At 42.8% G+C, this 11004-nt stretch overlaps 1 protein-coding gene across 1 annotated transcript; it reads left to right on the top strand.

The window, feature by feature from the left end:
- The first annotated feature begins 436 nt into the window (after window positions 1-436).
- On the top strand, window positions 437-9293 carry NAAA (N-acylethanolamine acid amidase). The gene is made up of 11 exons (XM_021529568.3): window positions 437-653; window positions 766-930; window positions 2405-2531; window positions 3255-3345; window positions 5069-5145; window positions 5615-5787; window positions 6109-6171; window positions 6734-6800; window positions 7272-7300; window positions 8148-8244; window positions 8985-9293. The coding sequence occupies exons 1-10, from the start codon at window positions 484-486 to the stop codon at window positions 8221-8223; spliced, it is 1038 nt and encodes a 345-aa protein (XP_021385243.2). The 5' UTR covers window positions 437-483; the 3' UTR covers window positions 8224-8244; window positions 8985-9293.
- Window positions 9294-11004: the final 1711 nt, after the last annotated feature.

Here is an 11004-nt window from a genome sequence, read left to right as displayed (position 1 = left end):
AAGGAAAGAGTGTGTAAACCACAGCTGTACTGTGGTTGGGGCTGTTTTTTCTGCTGAACAGTTTCTTTCCTTGTGCATGTGTCTGGAAACTAATAACCTTAAAGAGTGGTAATTTTTTGCCCCCGCGGTTCAGGACAACGGTCAAGTCTCCTCTTTTCCTGTTTCCCTCTGGTTGACAGCCTTGCCTGTGCTCTGTCAGCCAGCATGCTGACAGCTCGGCCAAGTGTGTGTTTGTCCCCTCTGCCCTCGGTGTGGAAGCGACACGGTGTTGGACGGGCTTTCACCAACGCGGCCCAGCAGCAGCACTGCCGGGGCAATGCCACGTTCCCCGGTACCATGTACCTGCTGCTGCGGTTGCTCGCTCCCGTGTCTCACGGACGACGCGGGCCGTGACGCCTCGGGGCGGGCAGGGCCGGGGCGGGCCCTGCGGCGCGGGGGAGGGCGGGCTGGCCCCGGGGCGCCGCTGCCGCTCCGTCCTGCGCCATGGGCTGCGCTTCGTGGGTGCTGCTGGCGTTGCTGTGCGGGGCGGCGGGGGCGGCGGCTCCCCTGCGCTGCAACGTGAGCCTGGACAGCCCGGCTGAGCAGCGCTGGCTGCCCGTGCTGCGGCACTTCGAGCCCGCCTTCCTGCGCGCCGCCGTCCAGCGGATCATCGAGTGCGTGCGGGCGGCAGCGGGGCCGGGCCGGGAGGGCTGATGGAGCAGCGCAGGGGTGCCGGGTGTGAGCCGCCGGCCCGCTCTCGGTTAACCCCTCGGCTGTGTCTTGCAGCGAGAGCGTACCGAAATGGGTTCACCAGGTCATCCAGCCCATAGCAGCCGAACTGGAGGTGTTCATGCCGCAGCCCTTTGCGGGAGAGATTGCGGGGATGTGCCAAGCACTGGGAATCAGTCTCGGAGACGGAATCCTGCTGAACTTCGCCTACGAATCTACTGCGTAAGTGTCCGGTACTTACATGGTCTCGTACAGGTTGGCGCAGAGCTTCAGTTCAGCGTGGGGGAAGGCACGTGGTGGGTTACTCGCACTGTTCGTTTGGAGAACACTTCATCTGTTCAGCCGGAAGGCTTCATTCTCCTTTGGCAGGTGGAATGCTGAATGGAACGAGAAACGGTTATGTTTTCTACTGGGAAGTACAACTAATATGTCACAGTTTTGTGTATGTACATATATGTAAACGTATTAAAATTCAAAAATCACTTTTGCTGGTAGGGTATGGCCCATCCAAAAGTAGAGATGATTTATGTTTGAAGGTGATGTAATGTTCTCTGTCACTTAAAAATTGCCAGAAAGGAGGCTAGAATAATTAGTTGCCCTCTCTTTTATCTGAGAAAGTTACTACTAAACTATTTTCTGGATGAAAGTTCAGTGGCTACATAATATCACTTCCCGATTTAAACAGTGGAAAATTACTGTAGTGTTTTTATGGCAGCAAACAAAATCTCAGTGAAAAAATACTGAGTTTCATTATCTCTTTTGGCCCTAGAAACATGGTGCAGAAGAATCAACATTTGATGTTGCCTCTGGGGATCCTAAAATATTTTCCCATATACATTTTAGCAAATACCAAAGCATGTGGCTGCTTGTTTGCGTTTGGATTGTTTTTTTTCTTGGTATGTAGTACTCAGTTTATGATATTGTTTTTAGTAAGGACTGATATTCAATATGATGTGTTGAAGTGCTGGCTCTTTTAGTTTCACAGAGGATACTTCTCATACTTTTGCACTGGTGAGGCCCCTGAAATTCAGTTTCTTAGCTTGGACACTAGAAAACCCCTATCAACTGGGAGTAGGCTACTTATGTGAAGAATTTTTTACCTTTGTTTTTGAGAGGCAGAGTCATGCATCACTGAAATGACCAACTCAAAACTACAGAGCAAATAAGTTAATTCCCTACTAATGCAATATACTCCACCAAAAAAACTTGTTTTAATGAAACTGAACTTGTTACACAAGGCGTTAGAGCACTCTTCTTGTTCCAGAGAATAGTCTCTTATTGAAGTGGCTGATACTTGAACCAATTTCCTCAGTTTTATTGATGGGACTTAATTTGAACTTAAGTACTTGTGATTAAAGTTACAGACAGTCTAAATAGAAGTGAAATAATAAGAATTAACTGCAGGAAGTGCGACACTTCATGGATGCTTTCAGAGGTTAGCTTCTCATTATGGCTTACAAAAATGAAATAATTGTTATTTTTAAGTGGAAGTGCTACTTTCTGCTTGCCCTATGATTTCTGACCTGCTGCAGACTGTGGTGTGGTACTGGACTCTTCTTTGCTTAGCAACATTTATAAAACATTTAGCGGAGCATCAACTCAATTACTACTGAAAGGTTGAGCTCCTGCAGCTAGAATTTTGCAAGCAGTGCCAGAGCTGTGCTTTCAGTCATTCCCTGCCCTGTTCTGTTTGCAGATTCTGTACCAGCATTGTGGCTCAGGATGACAAAGGAAACATTTACCACGGTCGGAACCTGGATTATGATTTTGTTGATATATTAAGCAAGATCACACTGGATGTGCAGTTTATAAAGGGTGGGCAGGTATGGTCTGGGGTTGGCATGGCTGGGTGGTGTTCCATGAAGAATGGGACAAACCCATAGCTGCTTAGTTGAGGGGTTTAATGTAGGAATGGGATTCCCATCCCATATACGCTGGATTGTTAGAGCAATGCAGCAGTGTGTGATGAATGCCGATTTTCTTTCTTTTCTGGACATCCAGTTTATGGTGATGGACTGGAAAAAGTAGAACAGCTTAATCTACTACTGAAGATCTTATTTCTAAGAGATGCTGAAAGAAGGAAATGTCAAGATGCTGAAAATAAAAGAGATATTAGGGAATATGGCAAAGATGTTTTGGTAGGAACCAATCCTAAGGCACTTTGTTTTTTCTTTAGACCTTGTGGATTTCTGTGACCAATGAGTGTGTTTTTAGACAAAGATTTTCAAAAAACAGTTAGTTGCTAGTGCAGTTTTGTGAGGTTTTTTTAAAAATTTGTTAGTCTCTATTTTGTAAACAGAAAAGTTGCTGTTTGTTTCTTGTCAGTTTAACCTGAGCAAAAGTCTTGTAGCTGTCAGTGATCACAAACAACTGAAATGCTGCGAGTCTGACGCCTTGGAGTCCCTTTCTAATTTACTTGGCATGTAAATGAAGGCACAGTGTGCTATAGTAATGTAGGTATGAAAGCTATAGAAAGAAGTACAAGCTGCAGGTTCCAACAGTCTCCTGTTCTGGAGCCACTCAACTGCTCTCCTTCCCGCTTTCAGGTTGCGTACCAAGGCACCACATTTCTCGGTTACGTAGGATTATGGACTGGACAAAGCCCACACAAGTTCACCATCTCCGGAGATGAACGAGGTAAAGGAAGTGTCTTCCACAGTAGATGATGTGTGTTGTTTTTGTTGATTGTTGCCTGCCCTGGCCTTTTTCTCCCAAAGGGAGCAATGAGGATAAGGTTGCCAAAAAGGATCTGAAGTGAAGTGGAATGGCTTGCCTTGCTCTCATGGAGTGAAAGCACACATGCCTGGTTTTGGCTGCTGTGTTGGAGAAGGTATTTGTCAGCAGTGGCACCTGAGCTGAAAGTGTCAAAGGATGGGGAAAGCCTTGGGAATGCTGTAAAAGATGTGATCTTGTCAAGAGACACCATTGGAGGTGGCCGAGATAACAAATGCAGTTTGGACAGCAAAGAAACAGCTCCTTTCCTGCTTCTGCTGTATTCCATGGTTGTCTGGCCTCATAAGGCAGATGGAAAGAGGAGGGGAAGATCTAGGAGAAAGGCAGCAGGCCTTGAGGGAATGTCTGGAGACACTGGAAAGGCAGTTAAGCAATATCAGTAGTAGAGCAGAGTTGAGAGATGCCACTACTGAGAACTAAAGCTTGTAGCAGTGGGGAAGGGAGGGGAAGGACACTGCCTTGTTCATAAGGGCTTCAGTTTCACAAGTAATGACAGTTATGTCCAACTCAAAGCTCAGGAAGTTGTCTCCATTTCTTTCCCTTCATTCCTTTTAAGAGGCTGATACTGTGTTGTTCTGTATTAGGTGACTGTTAGAACTGGCAATAATGTATTCTCAGAACCAACATCTGAAACATTTGTTTTTCCCTTGTGATGGTGATAAGCATTTTTCTTTTTAATCTTGAACAATATGCTCTTCAACTCCTTAGCTATGCAAAATGTTCACTGTATGTGTTCCACCAGTACGTTATCTCTGAGTAGGGGTTCTGCTATGGAGCACTTGCATCTCATGCTTCCTGTTTGCTTTGCTAATGCTGCCTTGTTGGATTCACTAAATTCTTTCCAAAGTTTACATGCACACTGCTTCTGATTCCAGAGTAGTTAATGCTTTTAAACTGGAGTGTCCTGGGCTAATACTCAATGGGGTAAACTGCTTTTAGTTCAGCTTAAAGACAAGTATTATGTGTTTGAGTCTCTTGGAAGGCCTGATTGAGGAAGTCTTGTGTACCACAGTCATATGTCTCTCTACATCCTATGTTCAGGCACACAGCAGTTCTGTCCATGGGCTGCTGTTGACTGCTGGCATCTGAAGTGAAAGCTGTTTTCAGTTCATTCCAACTGAACCACAAATTGAGGGAAATGAGCATGTGGCTCTTGGGGAAACAGGATGACTAAATCAGGATCAGGGTCTATCAAGTGACAAGTAGACTGGTTTTAGGGGTTTTTTTTGTGCTTTGCAAAGTGTGTTTAAGTAGCAACAAACTTGTCCTTCTGGTTTTTGCACTTTGCTTATTATTCCCCGTAACAAACACTATCACTACCTCTTTTTTAGCTGTTTTATTATTTTTGTGAAATTATTCCTGTTCTAATATTTCAGTAAGATGAGTAATGAGGTGATTGTTATCACTCCTGTCATGACAGGTCTGAGATGGTTTCTGGAAAGCAGGGGTGTTAATGCAGCTGCTGTGGCTGTCAGTTGGAATTATATTGTCTATATGTATTTCACCTGAAGGTTGTGCTACTTGTTAGCGTTTCTCCCACAAAATGTTGATAATTAGTTCTGATTGACACCTACCCTATCTCACTGTATATAAATTACATGTATAGTGATTTTTTTTTTCTTCCCAGATGGTGGTAGATGGTGGGAAAATGCTATAGCTGCTTTCCTCAATAGGAATTACCCTGTCAGCTGGCTTGTGCGACATGTAAGTGTACTGAGTTGATCTTGGATTTCACAGCTGTACCACATTTGTCCTTAAACATCATAGTAAATTAGAATTAGTGGCACAGAAGACTTAGCAACTCGGTAAGCAAATGGATTTCTCAGGAGAAACTAAGTATGGAGCCTGTATTCAGTAAGGAAGCAATTCCTTTTGGAGGGCAACCTCCAGTGCCAAAGGTCCTGGAGAAACTGTACTGAGACTTTTTTCCTAGGGAGTGTTTTAACTAGCTGTGACTTGTCACAACCATTTAATACATCTGAATTCCTAGATGGTGAATACATGTGCTGGGGTTATTTCATGCTATTTTGTTATGTTGTTATATTAATATTTTCAAGTAGCACTTTAGAGTCAATTACCATTTTCCAAAAAGCTGGTCCTTTTTTTTTTTTTTGAAGATGTCCCATTGCTTGTTTTTGTGCTTAACCTTGCTGTCATCTCCTTTTTGTGTTAGACCCTGAGTGAAGCAGAGGACTTCCAGTCCGCTGTTCTCAGACTGGCTGGCATTCCCATCATTGCTGAGGTTTACTATATTGTGGGAGGCGTCTCACCCAAAGAAGGCATGGTCATAACAAGGAATAGAAGAGGGCCAGCAGATCTCTGGCCTCTTGATCCCCTAGGTGGAGCGTAAGTAGGGAAAAAACTACTTGGTTTTTGCTTTTCACGTTCCCTTCTGAGTGACTGGCTTAGTGGCACAACTTCCTTGAGAGATCTGGGGCACCTCTTGGTCATGGTTACAGCAGAAGGGGGTCACCACACCGTTCCTGTGTTCCATAGTTCATGGTAAAGGCTGTTGCAGCTACCAGCATGGGGCCCTTGGGCTTGCAGAAGCAGAGGGAATTGCCTTTTGAGGGAGTTGTTTCCTTTTGGCAATATAGGGATACTGATTGTTGGACTTTATGCATTACCTAGTGATTCACCTTTCGTTTGCCTATATGCTTGTTGCAGGTGGTTCCGTGTGGAGACAAACTATGATCATTGGACTACCCCTCCTCCTTTTGATGATCGCAGGTAAATTGATTGCAAGCTCTGTGGGGAGAGAACATGTATTGCAAAAGTGGCTGGAGATATGGGCAGGTGTTTGCTCCTTGAGCAAGCAGCTCACTGAGCTCCTGTAAAGCCACTCTGAAGGGAGTACCTATGGTGTAGAGCAATATTCACAGATGCCAGAGGAAAGGGTGTGAGACAGTGGTTAGTGTAAAGAATGAGAAATTGTAAAGATAATGCATAGGCCAAAAACTTGCTCAGAAAGCAAAATTTAGTAGAAGGTAAATGACTTAGATCAACACTGCAAAGTATTGGATGACACTAGGAAGGTGCTTCAATGGGATTTTTAGGCTGTATAGTGTTCAAAAAGGGATTGGCAGGCTCCTTCTTGTTATGTACTCAATAGAGTAGTAACAGGAACTTCAACACTGTGAGATGAGATTCAGTCACACAACTTGGGGTTTTTTTAGATCAAGGCAGGCATTGCAATGTCAAGGTCTTTAGTATGAAGATGTTTGTGTTGCTGCTTTGTAGCCTTTGGAACAGACAAGTATGTTTTAATTGATAATGTGTTGCTTTTCCACAGAACTGCAGCCATCAAAGCTCTCAATGCTACTGGACAGCACAACATCAACTTTGATACACTCTTTAAGGTATTTCTCAAATTCTGCATTGTGAGTTGCTCTTCAAGTTCTTTGACGAAGCAGAAGTGTTCTTTTATCAGGGATGTAAAAGCTGTGCTTTATGGTGGAGAACAAGGCTTACTGCACAGCTGTCTCTACAGGGTTGAAGACTGAAAGTTGTTCAAAATGCTTCTAAACTCTTGTAACAGGTTGTACCAATTCAGGTGCAAAGTGTGGGAGGTGAATCCCATCATTTTAGTGCAGTTTCTTATTTCAAGCACAGGCGCTTAGTATTAGACATGGTGACCTTTGGGAATTGGAGTGGCTTTCAGAGGGCTTTTTTGAAAGTACTTCTGTAAAATGGCCTGATGTTTAAAAAAGGCAGGAAGTCCTTGACTTTATATTATTCCTTCCATAACTTGATTCTGCTGCTGTTTCTAAATAGCCATTTACTTCCCTCTTTATCTCCCCAAATGACAACTCTTCCACCTTTCTGTACAGGTGTTGTCAGTGAAACCAGTCTTAAACAAGTAAGTATTAGATTGAGAGATGTTGACCTGTGCCTCCTGTTGTGCCTCAGGGCACTTGAAAGTATGCCACAAACTTCTTTAGGATCTCCCTTATGTGTCTGAGTCACACGGTTTCCCAGCTTAGATTTTGGCTTGTGCTCATGGCCCTGTACTTTCATAACACCGTTCCTTTTGGATGTGCCACTTCAGTTAGGGAACTGCATTTGTTTGTGCTCAGTCTGGTAATGGGAAATCGCTTTGGAGTAGTGAAACAAATTACTCCTTTGGAGGAGCAGCTGCATCTGACACAGACTCCTTTGCCTACTTTTGGAAATTTTGGGTTTGTGTTAACACTGACAGTAACTTCTGATAGAGCTCTGATTGATTTGTAATAAAGGAAGTGTTATAAAGCTTTTAGATACAATTTACTTGATTTCCAAGCAATGTGTTTCATACACCATTCTTCTGTGCTGTTCCAGAAATTGCACTTTTGCAAGTTATCATGTTATGACTTGCTTTTATATGGAGCTTGGTCATATTCTCTGAGTCAGTCATTGTCATTGGAGCTTGGCAATGGCTTCCTCTACCTCTCCTCTGCCATGCTGATGTGAGGTAATTGGAAAAGGAAAAGATTCATCTCAGCTGTGACATAGATACAGTATCAATTGTTTATACAGTTGCTCTGCATGGGGGAAAACACTAAAAATTAGTGCCAATAGTCTTTAATCAGTCTGTTTTCCTAATCCTTCTGTACCTAAGCGCAATATTTGTTTCATAAATACTTGTCCTGCTGCTTTGCTAGCTAGTTGGATTCCCCTTCCTGCCTTTGGGGTGTCACTCACTCGCTCTGTTGCTCTTTCCCTGCCAGTAACACAGTGTACACCACAGTTATGAGTGCTGCGCTTCCGGATCGGTACCAGACATGGATGAGAACTGCGGAGTGAAGAGGTGGAAGTGGCAGAGGTGTAAGTGGCATCGGTACTTACACAAACATTTCAGCTGCAAAGTCACTGAGGGACAAAGCATTGCAGTGGTGCTCTGACCCAGTCTGAATTCCTGATTCTGCTTGTTTATTGCTCTTGGATAAATATGTTCCCTTGTTGTTTTAGAGGGAGTTAAATATTGTCTCTCCCAGTGAAACTCTTGGAGAATATCTTAGGGTTTTGATCAGAGGGGAAGGGATAGAAATTGCAATCTAATGGTAGAGGTGGCCTCTGGGAATGTTCGGCTATTTTTACCAGCCCCACTATGGAACTTGCTTGTTTCCAGGTGGATGATAACAGGAAGCCCTGCCAGAAGGAACTGAATTCTAGCAGGAGAGGATGGTGCACTTAGCACCAAGAAAAATCAAACTTGGTTGGTAATGGCTGCTCACTATTGACTGCATGTGAGCAGCATCCTTTGGGGGCTTTGTCCTGTGAATGTGCAGAATAAGTCCAAGTTCTTGAGCTCACAAGGTACCTCATGGGACAGCTTCAGAGAGATATGAGAATTTCTATGCCAAGAAACTGGTTGCATGGCCTTGGCAAGAGCATAAAAAACTGTATTCCAGTTTAAATAAGCTTTAAAAAACATTATTGCTATTATATTTGTAGCAGTTCTGTCAGATTGGATTTTAGCAAGAATAATTCTTTCTAGAGGTTGCATAGAACTTGTTTTTCACTTAACTCTGAACAAACCTGTGCTCTCTTGCCTGTTTTTCTAGTTCAACACACCGAGTGAGAAGCAGAAGCTGTGCAAGACTAACATATGCTTTTTAAATGACTCCTAGGAGAAATACAGTGGCTTTGGTTCATGAAAGATGTGAACCATTCAGGAAACAGTGCTTCGTTAACTCTTGACAGTGTTGCAGGTGATCCTGTTAATGACCTGTAATGAAAGCTTGAAATGTCCTGTAATTTAATTCATGCTCTACTAGATGTTGATGGGTAAAAATAGCTTGTATTATTTTTGGTATGAGTTGTGCAACTGCAGTGTACTTCAGTGCTGACTAATAAATATGTTTTGTAAATGACTTAGCCTGTATGTCTGGAATAATTAAAAAAAAAAATTCAGCTGATAGCTTGATATATGAAGGCTTGTGGGGTTACTTCTGGGTCATCATCCTTTTCCTTCATGTATGAGGATTTGTTGATCCTGGGCCTAGCAGGGGGCAGATGCTAGGCATATGCAGTCAGTAGCATACACAGCTATAGACTACAGGTATTTTATTTATCAGAAATCAGGAGCTGTTTCAGGAATTGTGGTAATGCCCTTTTCTCCTTGGTAGACGAGAGGAGGTTGTGTTGGGTAGCAGTGAGGTTAAAAAACAGTTGCATTTGTTTTTGTGCGTTCAGATCAAGTTACCTGCAGTAAAAGTTAATATATTGTTTTACAGTGCAGAGCAGTGGGGCTTTTGTCAGGTGGTGCTGTGACTGTATATTGAGTTTAGACACTTAGGTGTACTCCTGAAACACTGAGGGATTTGAAGACTTGAGGTCAGTGGGTGGCTTCAAGTAAAGCTGGCAAGTTCCCTTCTTCATTGGATAAAATGTCACCTGTGTGAAGGTGACAGAGCACCACTTCCAGATCCATGCCATGCTGCCTGTGGTGGGTGTGCACTGGTTATGCAAACTGCTCTGAGTGTACCTTCTGGAGCTGAGGGCCCTTTATCTCCTTGTGCTGAGTCTCATAACCTACTTACCTGCATCCTCTCCTCCTGCCTGGATAGAAGTGCTGCAAGCTTTGCCTTGACCCAGTTTAGACAGTGATGTACAGCAGCCAGATGATAAATCTGAAGGAGTTCCTGCAGCAAGATTTTAAAATGCTCACTGTTTTTGAGATTCCAGAATAACATTGCTTTAATTCACAGAGTAGGCAGTGATGTATGATCCCACCAGGTTTTCTTTAAATAACAGCCACCCACAGCTACAGGATCCTTACAGGTGTGGCTTTGTGTAGTCGTCCTGACCTCTGCAGCATTAGGCTGATGATCCTTGGCAGGGGTGTGCCCAGATGCTCTGGTACATAAATTTGGCCTGTTTCCATTGTACAAACAACCTGGAATGTCCAAGTTGTTAGTTCCTAGGAATATTCAAGAAGCAATTTGCTTCCACTGTTGTTTGTGGCTTGGCAGCTGTCTGAAGTTATGAGGTTTAAACAAGTGAGGAATATAGATTTTTTTTTTTCCCCCCTTATAAACTACTTTCTTGAAAGCTTTGTATTTTTTGTGGTAACCAACACTCCAAGATGCTGACTGTCAGCAAAATCAAGTCTTTCTGTCACCTTCAATGATTTAATGCTAATTCAAAAGATATATAACTTCCTGGTTTTCATTTAATAACAAGCTGAAAATATGAATACTGATCAACTGCTAAGTAATATATCTTATAACTTAGATAATTTAAATTGTGAGTAGCTAGCTCACGATAAGAACTGAAGTTTGATAAAAATGTAGAGATGTGATTGTTAATACTTTAAACAAAACCATCTTAATGCTGGAAACATTTAAATGTAGTCATGATTGAATTTTTTTTGTAAGTTTGGATGTTTTGTGTGAGTTTGCCAAGAAAGACTGGAACCAAACATCCTGGCAGTATTTCTGTAGCCTGGTATTCTATGACTTTGTTGTCATTGCTTTTTCAAAAAAAAAAAAAAGACAATAATTTATAGGTATTTGAATAGCTTGCTGATCATATTTCTGTGTGAGATTTCATATGCTCTGTGTGTGTACTTTTTAAAGACTG

This window comes from Lonchura striata, chromosome 4 (genome assembly GCF_046129695.1).
Source record: "Lonchura striata isolate bLonStr1 chromosome 4, bLonStr1.mat, whole genome shotgun sequence".
NCBI classification, from domain to species: Eukaryota; Metazoa; Chordata; class Aves; order Passeriformes; family Estrildidae; genus Lonchura; species Lonchura striata.
This window is presented reverse-complemented; position numbering and strand designations above follow the sequence as displayed.